The following is a 17,808-nucleotide window of genomic DNA, read 5'->3' as shown; positions in this document are numbered from 1 at the left end:
CCAGTGACTCATACGGAGTCTAACGCCGCGAGCGATTGCCATGTCTAAACGAGTCTGTGGTACCTCAGGTCAGGTCTTCAATCTCGTCTCACGTCCTCATCTTCCTCCAGGAACTGAAACATATTTCACAAAAATCAAACAAATTCTTTCCTCTGACAGCAACAGGACGCCGTTGTTTTTATGAGGGTTTCCATCCGCCGGCTCTCTCCGGTGGTTCTGGCGTATTTCACTCTGACTAAACTGTCACGGCAGTTCAGTCCTTCATACCGCAGCGGTGTCACATCAACAAGCTGAACTCTCACCCCAACATCACGACCAGCCCACCCATCTATCAGTGTGACCCTGGCGCCGCTCGCTAATGACCTGCAAAGTGTTTGGACAAGATCCTGGAAGGAGAGATAACGGGACGAGCAGCTGTCCTTGGAGGACGGCGAGACCTGGCAGGAGACGCGGCACAGAGCTGGATGCTTTATGAGACTCACACACACACACGCACACACACACACATTCTACACCTTCATCTGTCAGTTGGCTCACTGGTAGCGTGTGTGTGTGTGTGTGTGTGTGTGTGTGTGTGAGAAATAGTGTACTGCTGGTACGTGCTCAAAGTGAATTTACAGCTAAGCTGAAACACATTTCGCATTTTGAAAACAGGACTGAGGGAACCAGCAGGGCTCTTCCTCGTGAGGAATGAGGAGGAGGAGGGGGAGAGCTTCTCCTCTCCTCCCAGCAGCAGCAGATAACGTGACCAGTGTGGGACTCTCATCTTCCTGTCCTCTGCGTCTGGCCCAGGCGTTTGGGAGGTGCGAGGGCTGTCCTGGAGGAGGCGCCGTCCACCAGTGCCCAGTGGTGTCTGTGTGACTTACAGCTTCCATAAAGCTGTAATAGGAAGGACAATCAGCAGCTTGTATCTGTGCAGCCTTGCAGGCTATTTACCTTTTTATGGAGGTGTAAATTTGACATGTGCCAAGGACCAGCCTCCTTCCACACGTCTTCCCTCTCAGCTCCACATGTAGAGCAAACACATGGCTGCAACAGAAACACGGACGCGGCCAGGGGGCGGGGTCTCCCGTGCTGCTACAACTGGCACAATAAAGGTGTAAACACATTTTATTGTGCCGCGAATTCACTCGAGAGCCAGTCATAATAATTAACTACACAAATGAAAGCGTCTTTTTACATGTTACAAAATTCTGTGTCTCGTCGGCCATGACAGCGAGCACCAGGGAGCATCAACAGAGCTTCTGCTCGCCGCTGGTTACAGGAACAGAATGAATTATGGGTCGCTGCACTGAGGCGAGAGAACAGCGCAGATGTGTCCTCATCTGGAGACGAAGAGGGAATTATTGATCTTAGCGTCAAATTAATATCTGATCCCACGGGCAAAGAGCTCACATGACTGCTGAGGAAGACTTCATCTGAGCCAAACACTGGTCGGTTCCTCTCTGACTCTTGGAAATCAGGAGAAATTCCTCCAAAACACAATTCGTCAATCAGAAGGCTGTTCTCCAGGAGGTCGTGTGTCTCTGAGCGCCGCTGCGCCTCCCTGAAGCTGTCAGGAGGCCCAGGAGATGCCGCAGCCCTCTGCGCTCCATGATGCCATCTGTCTGAACACAGACCAGCCCAGAGGAAGGTGGCCGCAGCGACCAGGTACACCTGCTTCATCAGCGAGTACTTGTCTGCTGCGTGGTCACAAACATGTACATTTACTTCAAATGGAGGCTCCTCTCCGGGTGCGACTGCATCTCCACCACGCCATCAGCAGAATATTCTGGATATTTTCATGAGAGTCAAACATCAGGTGCCTTCTAGAGTTGCTGGCTGAAGCGGCGCTGCGTGTCTGCAGAGGCGGGGCTGCACCCTGATACTATCGTCCGTCCCTGCAGGACCTGTTTGGGGGCGGAGCCAAGCGTGGCGGGACTGTGAACGTGTTCTCACTTTGATCTCGGGCTCTGATCCGACTCCCTCTCCCTGGAGCTCCGTGTGCATTTGACCCCGTTGCCATAAATCCTGGATGCTCGCTACACACGTGTTGTCCCACGTGCTCGTAGAACGCAACACCTGGAGACGCCTGTTGGGACTTTTATGCAAATTTGTTGGTTTGCTGGGTTATAAATCGTTGAAATTGATCTTTTGGTTTGTTTTGGCAAAAGCAACTGAAGACAAATTTCTGCCCTTGAAGGTGAGAGAGATAATATAGACAATAAGGTACCGTCTACTGCTGTTTTACTACACCACACACACACACACACACACACACACACACACACACACACACACACACACACACACACACACACACACACAGTGGTAAAGCAGCAGCAGAGTTGGCATTAAGTGAGGCAGGAAAAGGTCTCGGCTGGTTGAGGCGATGTTATCTCAGGAATGATCCTCAGCAATTAAAATGATGAAACAAACAATAAGAACGTTCTGGAACTTCCTGCTAAATGTCACCGTGACACCAAATCCTCAGCGGCGCCGTTCACGTCTCGGCTACACGCTCCCTGGCAGGGGCGGCACGCTTGAACACACAGCTAATGAGGAGCCCTGCTGCAGCGTCGTCACGTGACTCCTGGGTCCCGTCATCGTCACCAGGAACCGCCCGACAGGGGGAGTGAGGTCATCGTCAGTCTCTGGCCATCATGCAATGATGATATGAATGAATGAATTCATGCATTCATGAGTCCGGAACAAATTCTGGGCTTCACCTGGTCCAGTGTTCCAAGCTGGGAAGCGTCCTGGTGGTTCAGTTCTCAGCTCCGCCTCCAACCCGCCTCTCCAACCGTCGGTGGAGTTCCACCCTCTTTGTCTTTGCTGTTGTCTAATTAGTGAATGTTGCACTGAGCAACAACCAGCAGGAGCACCAGGCAGGTGTCCCTGTGGTACAGGGGAGTCTACCATGCAGTACCATGCAGTACTGCTACACAGTATGCAGTACCATGCAGTACTGCTACACAGTATGCAGTACCATGCAGTACTGCTACACAGTATGCAGTACCACACAGGCAGGGAATGTCCAGGGGAACATCTGGTTACCTGAGTTAACAAGCACCAGCAACCACCCTCAGGCTGGTGTTTCTTCACCTGTTTGTGAGCACGCTCACTTGAAAGGGGCGGAGTCTGCAGAAGATGATGAGAAGAGCTGCATGATGGCTCATCAGTCATGATGATGAAGAGAGTCAACTTACATGCAGTTTTACAGCGCCACCATCAGGTCAAGATGAACATCCATGCAAAGCCAGTTGATTTTTAAGCATTAAAACAGAAGAAGGGAGACAAAGAAGAACGAGGGAGAAGCAGAATGAACACAACAGTGCAGAGTCCGAGGCAGCGAGGTGACGTCTGAGTTCTTGATGACTGAACGTGACAAACTCATCACCAACGGACGCAGCTGGTATGAATATGGCAGTGGGACGGGCTCTCACTACAGGTTTCGCAAGTGGAAATCATAGTTTTTCCTTTCACGATGGAGCAGAAGTGGGAACTACACTTCCCATGGAGCCTTGTCTGCCTGTCATCCTCCATTCTTTTGGAGGGAGTTTTTGAAGCTGGAGTTTTTGAAGCTGCAGATGATGGAGTGAGTTTTAACGGTGACGCGTGGAAGCGTTTTGTTTCCCCGTGTGAAGAAATACAGAGGAAGAAAAGGTGACAGACAGACAGAAAACTACACACGGACACTGTTGGACGCAGGGGACACAAGTGGTGGTGAATGTGAGTTAATATGAGGAGCCTCCCCCCAAGGAAAGCTTCACAATGGTTGAGTCTCTAGGAGCCTGAAACCAGCCCAGGACTCTCAGCAGCCCCAGAGGGATGGATGGATGATGGATGGAGGGGTGGATGGATGGAGGGGTGGATGGAGGGACGGATGGATGGAGGGACGGACGGATGGATGGAGGGACGGACGGATGGATGGAGGGATGGATGGAGTGACAGAGGGATGGATGGATGGAGGGACGGATGGATGGAGGGGTGGATGGATGGAGGGGTGGATGGAGGGACGGATGGATGGAGGGATGGATGGACGGATGGATGGGTTCATTTGTCTTGTTTGCTGGGACTTGTTCCAGAGTTTCACTGGACTGAGACGTTCTGATCTCGCTCCCTAATTATTAACACGTATGACGTCACAGGACTTGTGACTTCTAACGTGACGATGAGTTGAACTGATCAGCTGATTAAAGTCAGACTTGGTTTGGAGTCAAGCATCACAGCAGGACTGAGGGTCATGGATGCAAAACTGCTGGTTGCCTTGGCACCTGGCAGCATCAGGGGTGTGTGTGTGTGTGTGTGTGTGTGTGTGTGTGTGTGTGGAGGTGAAGACAACAAATCTTCCTTTGTTGCGGTGAAACTCCGCCCCGCTCTGCGTGAGACCATCATCAGGAGCTGTTTAGTATGCTGCGGGTGGAGGTGGGAGATTGGCGGGGCACTGGGTGGCAGAGCGGGCCACTCTGTCATTAATGTGCCATCATTCGCCTAATGACATCGCTCTCAGATGGCACGCTCGGAGCTCGACCGCGGGGAGCCCGGCTCAAACGTCTGCAGGCGCCGGAGCCTCCTGTCATTAATTCTACACGTCTCCTCGTCCAAAACGGAGGCCTCCAGATAATGTCTTTCACGCTTCAGCAGCCTTGCAGGGCTTCCCTCCTGCCAGGCCTGGAAATGGGCAAATTAATAGTTCCTTTGAAACAAATTGGAATTACACCCCTCGATGCCTTAATGTCAGAATGCAGGAGCGCTGACGTCTGACTGCTGATGGAATATGAAGATCTGAGCAGCACTGGAGGGGAGGATGGAGGGACTGGCAGTTAAACATGTGCATGACCCCCCCCCCCCCCCCCGCGCGCGCGCGCACACACACACACACACACACCTTTGTGCTCAGCATGGACAGTAGAGTGTGAATGTACAAGAAGACACCCCTCAATAATCTCACGAGTCGGTATCAAGCCGCTGCCTGGGGCTTCACCGGGGCTCAGGAGGGAGGAGGTCTTCTGGTGATTCAAGGGTCGCTGGTTTGATCCTCACTTCCCTGGCTTCCAATTGTCCCTGAGTGAAGACCAAACCCCAGCATGATAGTTGGAGCTTTACAGGGTGCTTTCCACTGTGTGTGTGTGTGTGTGTGTGTGTGAGGCAACAACAAAGGTACAACAAACACCCAGCTCATGTTTGAGGGCAGGAAGTCTCTTCTTCTCCACTTCCTGGCTGCACTCACAGTGAGATGCTGATATTCGGGGAGATAATGAGGCTTCATCCAGCTGGCGTGGCCCCTCGGATGGGGCCTCCGGGGCTCGGCTGGGGAGGTGTTGGTGCTGAGCACCATCATCATGGACTCCCATGACTGAGGTGGGCGTGTCCACGCCAGGATGTAGATGTACAAGGTCTTTCTGTCTCGAGCAGCAGCAGCTGAATGGAGGGTCACCCAGACACTCTCGGCTTTCCTCAGGCAGTGTTTTTGATGAAATTTGGACACATTTTGAATTCACGGTGTATTTTGCACATCTGGATGTAATGTGTCAGGTGTGTGGTTAATAAATGAGCCTGGACGTCATCGACCTGCTTCAGACCCTCAGCTCAGCCTGGTGAGACTGACCACGTCTGCCGTTACGTCTGGACCCCCCTCCCTCCTAGACCACTACGGTCTTGACACAAGTTCTTGTCCCTGCAGTTCATCTGCTTCATCAACTCCTGCTTCCTTCACCTGAATCTTGAAGCAGGTTTGGCGTCACCACACTCAGAGAGGCAGTGAGGCCTTGATTGTGCGTTGGTGCGTCAGCCATGGACGGTCACACGGTTTTGCAGTTCAGATTTATTGGCACTTTACGGGTTAATTTTAGGTTGACGGTGCAAGTCTGATGGTGCTTTGGCCTGACAGTCCTCTCTGGTCACACCGATGGTCTCTGACAGTACAGAAGCTAAATCATCACGGTAAACACCTCACATGACAGAGGCAGAGTTGGGTCATGTGACCAGAACATTTTCACTGATGTCATGTAGCGTACAAGGCAGCCATGTAGATGATGGAGGTGAACCGCTGCTACTCTCCTCCTCTCGGGTGAGAAGGGTCAAAGTTCATGAGTTCACGTGTATTTGCAGTATTCAACCATGAGGAGTGAGACGCGCTGCGTTTGGTGTGAACGCGCAGTGACCAGCCGACCTCAGACGACTGGCAGCTCAAAGCCCACCTGGCAAAGCAAAGAGAAGCCCAGAACTAAACCTACGTAACTAAATAGAACCGGACGCGACACGTGGAGCGACTTCCACGAGAACGTACGACACCCGTGGACCTGTAACATGTAAAGATGCTGTCAATCAAAGATGGCTGCCACATAAGCAAACGCGAAATTAAGCAGATTGAAAATGGAGAAGAAGGTACTCGTAAAATATCAAAAATAAAATCCTAAAACTGCAGTCAAAGTGAAGTGCGTGTTCTCGTGGAAAGCACTTGGTGGCTGACGGCAGACCCCCCCCCCCCCACTTCATCTTGTAAACAGGACACTGATGATTGATGGTGTATGAAAATAGACTGCGTGGAAAATGTCTGGTCTCCATCAGGAGGCTGGTCTTCATCGGTCCGACGCCTCCCGACTGGTCCAGGTGAAGACGAGGCTGGACCTTCATCAGAGTGTCGCTGTGTCTGTCCAGCGCCGTTGCTGAAAAGTACAAACTCCACCCTTGAATCCGAAGATATCACCTTAAATAGTGTTTTCTAAAATACCTCTCAACTATCTGAGTGAAAGCTAACTGCTGGCTGTCTAGAAACTTTGGGAGGCTAGTAGAAAGTAGCGTGTCTGGAAAGAAATGCTAAGACGGCCGGTGACGCCACAGCTCCGCGGTGGTGGTGGTGGTGGTGTCCTTCCGCTCAATTTGGAATCTCCTGCTCTGCTGTTTCCTCCTTAACAGAGTCTCCTTCCTCCAGCTGCTCCTCCTCTTCCTCCTGCAAACACACGGAACACGGGACTGTCAGAGATCACGCACGGCAGCACGTGAAGCCATCGAGGAAACACTGCCTGCAGCAGACAAAAAGTGATGCATGGAAAGATTCTCTCAGCGCTGGGCTAAAAAGCAAAGAAGTTCAACGGAGGAGTCAGCGAGATCAAACCAAAGACTTCCCCGTGGTGAACAGGGAGCAGAGGCAGCTGTCAGTGTGCAGAACCCAACAACTGCAACAATGTTCCAAATACTTCAAACGATAAGTAAAATGTCCCATCCTGTCAGAGCTCTCCTGCAGACCCGAGAAAACATCCACCATTTTGAAGAGTTTGGATTGAATGCCGTTAATCTCGGTGAGTAAACGTCCCGTTTAGTGACAGGCAGTCGCTCTAACCAATCAGAGGCGACCCGGGGTCGCTGTGTATACACCCCCCAACAACAGTGCACCCAGCAGTGCTGAGCCTGCCGGAAAAAGGAGAAGGATAAGACGAAGAAGAAGAAGGAAAAGATGGTCACCATGGATACTCAGATGAAGACTCCTTATTTCCTTGCTTTGTCAAACTATAAAACTATTAAACTAAAATCTGATTCTCTGTGTGATTCTGATAAACGAGTTCTGAACAATCCGCTCTGCTCGGTGCAGGTGGTGGCAGGGGGCGGAGCTTCGGGGCTTCCCCACCTGGCTGCATTGCTGATACGTTGCTGAGCGAAGGTCAGTTGGGTTTAGGAAGCGAGCAGAGCCCAACGTGCACGTAGAAATGAGCTGGACACGGAGTGAATACCCGTTAGTGTCAAACACACGAGGTCGAGGAGACGACGGCGCTCTCATCTGGAGGACGGGAACCGAGGGCCTGATAGGATCCATCCAGGTGGGAGTGAAGATGAAACTCATCCCCGTTCTTTGTGAGTGGAAGACGCTTCAGACGAGAAGAAGGAGGACGAGCTCACGTCTGATTCACTTCATTCTTTCCGAGGATTTTCCACATCCCACCTGTTTCGTCTCAACTCTGGTTCTTCTTCTTACTGCCTTCATCTCAGAGAGCGTCACCACTTTAAGTCTTAATCTGTGGTGGATTATGGAGCAGATTATGGAGTGACGGTATCACGGGGTCACGATCCAGCACGTTCTCACACTATTACACGGTGACTAGTGAACTAAAGTGTGGGGACAAAAATTAATTGCAAATCAAACCCTAATTTCTGTCCAAAAAATCCCCATTTGATGTTTTCCTAAATGCTTCAGCGGTGACGGTGAGAACGAGAGTGAGAGGAGCTGCTGGCTCAGGAGCTCCCAGTGCTCCGTCCCACGCTGAGCGCTGGATGCCTCCTCCCCAGCAGCACGTAAACCACAAAACAGCCTCCAAATCTCAGTGTGATTTTTAGAATAAAGAAAGAATAAAATGAGACACGGGGGGCAGGAGTCACGGGGCGACCGAGGAGCCGGCAGGTTTAGTAAAGCAGACAAAATGAAAGTGACAGTGGTGATTAAATGACTCTGACAGATACAATTATCTCCTTCCAGAGGTTAATAAACACATTTAGGCAGCAGAATGTCGGATCGCAGCGTGAGATCTGCAGCCTGAAACACCTCCTGAACGGAGCCGACATCCGGAAAGTTCTACCTTGCTGTCACTCAAAAGAACATAACGTGTCTTTTGCCTCAAGGCACATGTCCCAACCGGGCTCTCGCTAATTAGACTACACGCCTCTGAATACCTGGAAACAATAGACTGTGATGGGGAATTTCAGCAGCAGGCCCATTCACTGTTTTCCTACAACACAAAGAGTCTCTCATCTTTAAAGACCACAAGCCCCCAACAAGATGTCTGCAGATCCTGTAATTACAAGGCAGCGGCGTTCAGAACGTGCCGTCAGTCGTCCTCTACAATCCCACTCCTCATTATTCTTAACAATCCATTTATGTTGGACTTCGCCTTTGTCAATATTGACGATGTCCTCGTGTTCATTCACAGGACTGTGCAGACTTTATCCACTGGGGGGCAGTCCAACGTTAGCGATAAATATCGAGCCGCTACACGCATGGCTTCTTGCTAAGTGATATTCAGGCTTCAACAGCGGTGCAACACATGACGGCGTTGAATCGTGAACGTCCACCGAGATGCGCATCGCATTGGAAGGACACACTGACGCGTCTCCTCACACAGCACTTCAGAAGATGGAGCGATCCGTATCCTTCAGCCAGGGGGCAAACACAGACGGCGCTCGAGAAATGAAGCGGATATCCCTGCAGGTATCAGGGATGTATGAAGAAAGATGTGCTGGTGAAGCCTCCTGTCAAAGCACACGTTGAGCGTCATTTGATAATGCAGATTGGTGTTTTTCCTCGATTCTACTGGCAATAAATCCCAGGGAGGATGTGCGGAGCGATGTGCAGCAGTTGTTAGGGCGTGTAGGAGCAGTAAATTAAGGTTGGGGTTAATGCAAAGGACAGGGCATCTATCATGTCTTTGCCAACAGGAACCTTGTCAGAGCCTCTGCTACATTCTTGATATGCAGTCTCCCCCCGGAGAAAAACATGCACACACACTTTTTCTTGAACTCTGGATACTTTCTAGCACTGGTCCATAGGGTTGATATAAATCGAGCTGAGGGGTGACACCTCATGAACTCCACCCTCGTATACACTAGTGCCATCCACCAAATCTCCCTGACAAGCCTGCCAATTTTCCAATTACCTGTGGCACCATTCGTTATCAGAGGGCCAGTCGACTCTTAAATGGGAAACAAGAGGGGAGGAGGGGCCAGCGCATGCTAACTATCTCATAAAGCCAAAGATGTACCTCCTCTGATTTAGTGTGTGTCCCTGGGGAGAGGGGTGACACCAGACCTCCTGGCCTCTCGGGCCCTCACAGGATTCCTCGTGTGCCATTTATCGTCCCCACTCCACCTGTCAGCCACCTATCACTCCTCTCTTTGCCCGAGGGAAGGCTCCTCTGAGCCTGGTATTATCCTGCTGTCTGTCTGCTTACCCCCCCCCGGAGGGAGGCCATGAACAGGGACACTCTTTGCCTTCAGTTTCAGTGATATGACGTGCAGGGATGGATTCGTTCCAGCGTTTCCTGCTTCTCCTCATGAGCCCAGGGAGTCACAGAACTGAGATGGTCAGGGTGAGAATGAGCCAGTTGTCATGTCGCCTAGGAAATATCTGACATTGATTAGAAAGGTGCGTTAGCTCTGACAGCAAACAGAGGCGAGCACTCGCTCACATGATGGCCTTCATGTGTGTTCGCAGAATCACAATCGCCATTCAAAGCAGCAGAAGTTGCTTCTGCTGGGGGGCAGCAGAGCGACAGCCGCACCACTGACATCATCAAAGTGCTGCTGATCTCTAACGCTGCTGGCGCTGTTAGAGAGACTGAATACTGGGCCACCACTCGTCACACGAATGCTGATGCTGCTGTACACGGACGTGGAGCAACGGCTGGAGGGTCACCTGAGTTTCACAAGAGCAAACCCCGGCGGTCTCTCCTGACGGGGGGCGAGAGCCTCGGGAGGCCTCACATACATTTCGGACAATGAAATGTCATCTGGGCAGAGGGCAGCTTCATCATGTGACGCAGGGTAGGAGAGGTGAACCTGTGAGACTGTAGATTGATCAGACTGGTTCTGATTGGCTCTTGATTTTATTCTTCAAAGATGACATCCTAAGTTGATTCAATCAACTCGTATCTGTCATTGCTTTTTCCTTCCTCAGCGTTGTACATTTCATCAGATGTCCAGAGAGCGTTCACTAGAAGCTTTTGGAACCGATCTTGAGTTGCAGTTCTGTTTCAAATACCACAAGCTTCTGTGTTAGATTCTCATGTAAATGACAGCGTCCCTCCTTCACCCAGCTAACTCCACCTCTTTTCTATTGTACTGCATCCACCTGCAGAGCAACAATCTTCACCTGACTCATGACTGGACCGTCAGCCTGACCTGAAAGGCTGGTCCCCGGGACTCAGACCGAGTCCTTCAGTCGCTGTCCGACTGGTTCAGCTGCTGCCTTCCTATGTTTCATCTCTTTAAACCCTGAAATCACAGAATAACTGAACAGGTTGTTGCTCCACACTCTGCTGGTCAACTGAACAAGCAAAACTGTCACGTGTTCCATGTGTTAGTTGTATTACTTAAAATGTAGAATGGAACAATCTGCAAAATAAGTTCAACTTGGATGTTTCCCCACCACCAGATGGTCCACAGGTCTCATTTCACTGGAGTCCTTTCTGTTTACCTGTGGCTCATATTGGTTTGATTCTTTACTCTTTTTGTTGCTGTTTCTGGACACCACTGTGCCCTCAATGGCTTTCAGAGGTGAGATGAAAACATGTTTGACTTCTCTGCAATCGTCAGTCCAGCGGTTGGAAGTCTTCCTCCAACCCAACAACGTCCAAAAGGACCATTGTACAGTTTAAACCAGCTGAGCCTCCTCACGCGTGTGACAGCTGTGACACATCTACTGGGTCCAGTTCTGACAGAATATAAAGGCCACTAAATGGTTCCTCTCCTTCTTGCAGGCTCATTTGTAGTTTTGTGTTTTCTGCCCTTTAAAAAAGTGACTGAAAATTAAGATGGAAACTTATTCAGATGTATGTGTATGTGTGTGTGTGTGAGTGTGTGTGTACATGCGTGTCCACGTGTGTGTGTGCTCAAACAGCAGCATCTTGTTGCCATTCATGAGATGACCCAATTGCAGTGGGTCATAAACAGCGGCTTCATTAGCCCGTTCAGGTAGTGTGTTACTCGCTACATTGGACAACCTCTGCCCCGCCGCCGCTGCCGCTCTCCTGCTCCCACCAACCCGCCATCACAGGGCACAATTAAATTTCACGACTGCTCATATTTGCAATTCCCATTTCATTTATTACAAAGGGCATTCTATAATGTCCGACTTTTTTCCCTCCAAGAAGAGCAGCAGCAGCTCCAACAGCACCACCACCAGCTCCAGCAGCAGCAGCAGCAGCTCCAACAGCACCACCACCAGCTCCAGCAGCAGCAGCAGCAGCACCACCAGCACCACCACCAGCAGCAGCTCCAGCAGCAGCACCAGCAGCAGCAGCAGCAGCAGCACCACCACCAGCAGCACCACCACCAGCTCCAGCAGCAGCAGCAGCAGCACCACCACCAGCTCCAGCAGCAGCAGCACCACCACCAGCAGCAGCAGCAGCAGCAGCAGCAGCAGCACCAGCAGCAGCAGCAGCAGCAGCAGCAGCAGCAGCAGCTCCAGCAGCTCCAGCAGCAGCTCCAGCACCAGCAGCTCCAGCACCAGCAGCAGCACCAGCAGCAGCAGCACCAGCAGCAGCAGCTCCAGCAGCAGCAGCAGCAGCTCCAGCAGCAGCAGCAGCACCACCAGCAGCTCCAGCAGCAGCAGCAGCTCCAGCAGCAGCAGCTCCAGCAGCAGCAGCTCCAGCAGCAGCAGCTCCAGCAGCAGCAGCCATCATCTCACTTCTCACTGACTGGTCAATGCCTCCATAGATGGGTGTGGTTCACAATTATGATGCCTGATAATGACGACAATGATATGATGGCTGATAATGAGAGCAGAAACACGCCAGACGTCGATGCGTCGACTGTGAGGTCTATGAGGGCCTGCTGTGAGTTCCTGCATGGCTGTGCTGATCTCATCATGCATGTTCATGAGTGATGTCACTTTCCATCAGCCTGCCTGCAAAACTCCAGTTGCTGATTCGATGAGCTTTATAAGCCAGAATGTGTCACAGACTTTCATGACTCCAAGTCCTTCTGTCGTCAGAGGCTGGCCCACAGCATCACCTTTGAAAGGCTTCATTATTGTTGTCTACACACACGAAATGTCCTTCTATGCACACACACAACTCTCTTGACCCCCCCCCCCATCAACAACCATCAAACTACCTCATCCTGTCCTGCACCTTAATTTGTTCTCTTTAAAATCTCCTTTTGCACCTCTCACTTTTTTTCACTTGTTTCTTTTTAAAATCTTTGTTTCTATATTTTTACTGTTCTCACATTGCTTGTAGTTTATTTTTTTATTTATTGCATCTTTTCTTGTATGTGCTTTCTGTGGTGCATGGTGGCTCTGGTAGAGCGCTCCTTTGAACTATTTTCACTGCCCCCCCCCCCCCCCCCCCGGTACAGCGACAATAAAAAGATTCTGATTCTGATTCTTCATGACAGGTCCACCTGCCACAGGCTTTTCAACCAGAACAAGAACCACTATTATTTATAACCCTTTAGCTTCCAGTACATTAGCATTGCTCAGAATGTCTGGTCAATTCAGGCCAGGACCAGAACAAATAGAGCCCTGAAAAAACCCTCCCATAAACTGACCAGAGAGCAATGTGGACCAGTAAGAGGCCAGCACAGTGTCCCTCAATGCTACACCTGACAATGCAACTCACATTAGAATTTCAGATGACAAGAGAACAAAACCCTCTGTGTGTGAGCGCCAGCAGGAGAGGTGTGTGTTCCTGCAGCAGGCAGAGCGTCCGTCCAGCAGCAGCGGAGGAAGGAGTCTTCAGCTGCTGTTTCCTATGAACCTCTCTGTTCCACACAAGAAGCTTTCTGCCCTTCCTCATTAGTGTGATTTATAGCATCACAGGGACACACTCCTGCACCTCAGCCATTTGTTAAATGTGTGTCTGTGCAGTTTGTGTCTCAACACACTCTCCTGAGAGAAACCCTGCAGTCCAGGCTGAGACACATCATGCTGATGCTCGTACGATACGACACAATCACAAAAATGTGAGCCCAACTACACAGACGACTGTGTACTTTGTAGCACAACACTGCACTGAATGATGATGGACGACTCAGCTTTGTGTAACTCTGTGGCAGATGTAAATTAACAGATGTACTAATAATTAGATTTATTTCTCCTTGTTTGTCTTGATTGGAAAAGAGTGAATTCCAGCTGAGTTGTGAATGACAAATGTGTCTGGCAGCAGAGTTCTCTTGACTTCACTTTGGACGTGAACAAAACGCCTCAGCGAACCCAGATTGGAGTGGAGAGTAGAAACCTGCAGCGTCTTGGTCTGCTGAGGTCTCAGAGGTAGTGTGTTTTGCCTTCATCTCTGCAGCCTGGGACACCACTGTAATGCTCGTTGCCCGAGTGAGCGCGGCGACATCCTAAATCGGCGTGATCTCTCAGGTCTGCTGTGTTTAAAATCTGAGCGTTTAAATTGGCGCCATCAAACCAGATCAATGTGTGTGTGTGTGTGTGTGTATGTGTGTGTGTGTGTGTGTGTGTCTGGGGTTCATGTTTACCACCAGACCTTCATCACCTCAAGAGACTGAGGGAGGAAGTGTGAGCAGCAATCAGACGGTTGGGGCAAAAAAACCCAGACAAAATAAGAGACAAAAATCAGACTTGGGACGGTTGCTGCTCCTGATGATTATTATTCATCACCAACGAACGTTCAGACTGGGCTCAACCGTTAACAAGAATATGGTGGAAATGTCCATGCTTCCTTCTAAGAGTGCTTTTCCATCCATACAGGAGTAAGAAACCAAGAGATTTTACAGACAGGAAATTTGAATTTCACCACCACATGTGAATGTTTCATATTAGAGTTCTTAACAGAAACACACCAGGAATTTGGGGGGGGGGGGGGCAGCTAGGAGAGAGATTAGGAAGAAAGTGGAGACAGCAGCAGCAGCAGCAGCTCCAGCTCCAGCAGCAGCTCCAGCAGCTCCAGCAGCAGCTCCAGCAGCAGCAGCAGCAGCTCCAGCAACAGCAGCAGCAGCTCCAGCAGCAGCTCCAGCAGCAGCAGCAGCAGCTCCAGCAGCAGCTCCAGCAGCAGCAGCAGCAGCAGCAGCAGCTCCAGCAGCAGCAGCAGCAGCTCCAGCAGCAGCAGCAGCAGCAGCAGCAGCAGCAGCAGCATTAGCAGCTCCAGCAGCAGCAGCTCCAGCAGCACCACCACCAGCACCACCAGCACCACCAGCCGCAGCATCGACCAGTGTCATCTTAATGACGGCTCAGGGTTTGGCTACATGAAATACAAGAGGACCAAAAAGTGGCCCATGCACCCTCTGCTAAGACGGTCATTAGAATGCAGCCAGGTCTAGAGGAAGGACTGCCAGGGACACTGGGGACTCTGACAGCAATCACATACTCCTGTTTACTCCACAAATTGGCCCCTGAGAGGAGCATGGGCATCTGTAGCTCCTAGTTAAAGTGATTGAAGTGACTCCCAGCCATTGATTTTCCCTTCGTCTTCGGCGTCCTGCCCGGCCACCCTTGACCACGTCGGTGCTCCCTGCAGGCTGGTTTAGCTCCCCCTGCCTGCCTTTAAATCACATTAAACTGTGGTTAAACTTTGGCCACATCTACAAAACAGCCATCATTGATGAGGTTATCATGCTCTAAGCAGCTCATATGCTGAATAAAAGCCTCAACTGTTGGGCCTATTGATCGCACGCTCCGCACACCATTAAGATTCAGCTGGAATACAGATAAGAGAACATAGAGAGCAACAGATTCCAGTCACACGCCAGGATTTATCTTCACTCCATAAATGCACCAATGATACTGATTAAACCACTCAGACAGCTCATGAAAAACGCCTCATTGAGAGAATAAAAACAGGCTAGAGGTGAGATTTTCCCACTCAGACAGACGCCCAGTGGGTGAGGAGTTCCCCCTGCCCCACACTAAACACCCAAACATCTGATGAGTAATGACGCCTATTTTTCTTTCAATTTACTCTCTCTAGTAAAGTCAGCCAACTGCAACACTCCATTAAGTTAATTAGGCTAATTTAATTACAGTCTTTCACAGGTCAAGCGATGAAACTTCTGATTGATGGCACAGCTTGCAGGTAATCTTGCTCTGAATTGGGAATGACATCAGGAAGTACATGAGCTGCTACAAACCATAAAGAATGACAAGCACATTGGACACCCAACATTCTGCAGTCAGGAAAGGCAAACAGATAAGTGTCATGTAAACTTCAAATACAAAGTGTTTGCCGAGTGGGAGGGGGCCTTCGGCTGTGGAGGATGAGAAGAAGCGGACAGTAATTTCAACAGCTGCAATCCTTTTCATGACAAAACCTCTAAGTAGAGCTAAAGTAGCGCATCCCACACAAGTTCACCATTGAGTATACTGCCTGAACAACTTTAAGAGCTTTTGGCATTTCAAACCTTTTATCCAAATCTTCTGATGTAATTCACCGTGGAGCCCAGCATGCCAGGCAGCGCTGCAAGGGTGTAAATAAAGCCTTGAACAAGCCCCCCTTGGCACAGTAACGGGCTGGAATTAAAGGCCACCCGTATATTACGGTAAGACCGTCACTTTATTGCTGAAATCAATTCGGCGAGGGCCTGGGGCGGCCGTGGGAGGGATGTGGCCTTGGTCAGACTGAGGTTTATCTAAGCAGAGCAGGCCGAGAGAAACACAGCGTCTCTAATGAACTCAAGCCGGTCTGATGAAGCTTTTTATTGGGCCTCTACACAACACAAACCTGTGCACAGCCTCTCAACTGCTGAATATGCCTGCAACAACTGTGGCCCAGCAGCTTCCCTGTAATTACTGCTGCTCTCCTAATACCTCAACAATAGCAGCAAATCACAGGACAAACCCTCATCAAAAACACATTTGTTATTAATCAAGACCTGACACTCACAATCTCATTTACAGTGACCTTTCGCAGGAGGCAGCCACAGAAACCCGGCTGTCTCAGGCTCGTTTCCTTACAGCTGCAGACTCCACTCCAGATGGTTGGCCTGCCATATCTCCAAGTTAAACCACAACCCATTACAAGACCAAACTGTTTTAAGAGAACTCCTTCAAGATGCAATTTGTTCATGATCCAAATGGCCATGTGGATGACATCATCACTCACCCAGTTCGAGAGACAATAGAGTTTGTCGGGTAGCCGCCTGGAGTGGAGCTGCCGGGTTATTCCACCATGAATGAAGAAACACGGACACGAGCAAGTGTGAGGTGACACAGCTGGAGAGGCTCGCGAGGACCAACTCACAAACATGGTAACAAATCAAGTCAGCAGGCTTCAAGAGAGATTACCAAGACACCAAAGGGCATTTTCTGTCAGCCAGGACCTGGTCTACCAGCAGTGGGTAGTATCGCTTCTTTCATGTGGGTCAAACTTCCTTTCCCAGAGGATACGCCATCATAATCTGAGTAAATATGAGGCAGTCATTATTTCCAGATGATGGATACATGTTGCTGCTGCCGTACTGTTTCCTGCTGCAAGGTGGAAAAACACGAGTTTCATACGAGGACAAAAGTGAGACAAATGTTTCAGTTGTGTTCTCTGAGCATCATCAGGGAGGAAGCAGCAGATTTGAGTGGGTTGCTGAAAGTGAACATGACATTACCTCTCAGGTGTCTGTCCACTGACATGAAGTCAACAACAAGGGGCCGAAGAGTGCAGCAGTCGAGAGCGGCTCGCCTCACTCTCCACCCGCTGTTTTCTAACTTTCCCCTCTGACAACTGCTAAAAACCCTCCTTCCTCCCTCTCAGAGGGTCTCTGAGCTCACAGGCACCAGAAAACATTTATTAGCCAGTATATAGGAGCCCATTACAGAGCAGATCAAGTAAATCATGCAATGCTACTCAACACTTTATATCTAGCTTGTACCACATGAACGAGCACCCAACAATGCCGTCAGTGGCTTGAGCCGAGGGATTCAAGGAGCTGGTTCAGCACCTGGAGCCTCAGTAAGTTAGGCCACCGGGAGCTACTGTGGCTAAATGCTAACCAAACACAAGCTTGCCAGGCAGAACCACAGGCTGCTGGACGCCCCTTAGACCCTACACCCATGTTTATCAGTCGGAAAGGAGAAGCAAAAGAGAGAGAGAGCAGTCGCTACAAACAGATGGGGTCTGTTCCTCAGCGTGTTCCTCACAAACCCAACCACTGCAGATCTTTGAT

The 17,808-nt window shown here is 50.3% G+C and overlaps 1 protein-coding gene across 2 annotated transcripts in view; it reads right to left on the bottom strand.

Annotated features, from left to right (window-relative positions):
• Positions 1–5,801: 5,801 nt before the first annotated feature.
• phf14 (PHD finger protein 14) overlaps positions 5,802–17,808 on the bottom strand; it is a 74,060-nt gene continuing 62,053 nt past the window's right edge. For both annotated transcript variants that reach the window (XM_086193619.1, XM_086193620.1), the window contains exon 18: positions 5,802–6,934. In XM_086193619.1, coding sequence (XP_086049745.1) covers positions 6,860–6,934 — 75 coding nt within the window. In that variant the 3' untranslated portion in view covers positions 5,802–6,859. The remainder of the gene's footprint in view (positions 6,935–17,808) is intronic.

The sequence above is a fragment of the Aulostomus chinensis genome, chromosome 22 (assembly GCF_037954235.1).
Source record: "Aulostomus chinensis isolate RoL2024-O1b breed Wild chromosome 22, RoL_Achi_v1.0, whole genome shotgun sequence".
Lineage (NCBI taxonomy): Eukaryota > Metazoa > Chordata > Actinopteri > Syngnathiformes > Aulostomidae > Aulostomus > Aulostomus chinensis.
The sequence above is the reverse complement of the archived record's forward strand: the minus strand, read 5'-3'. Positions and strand labels throughout refer to the sequence as shown.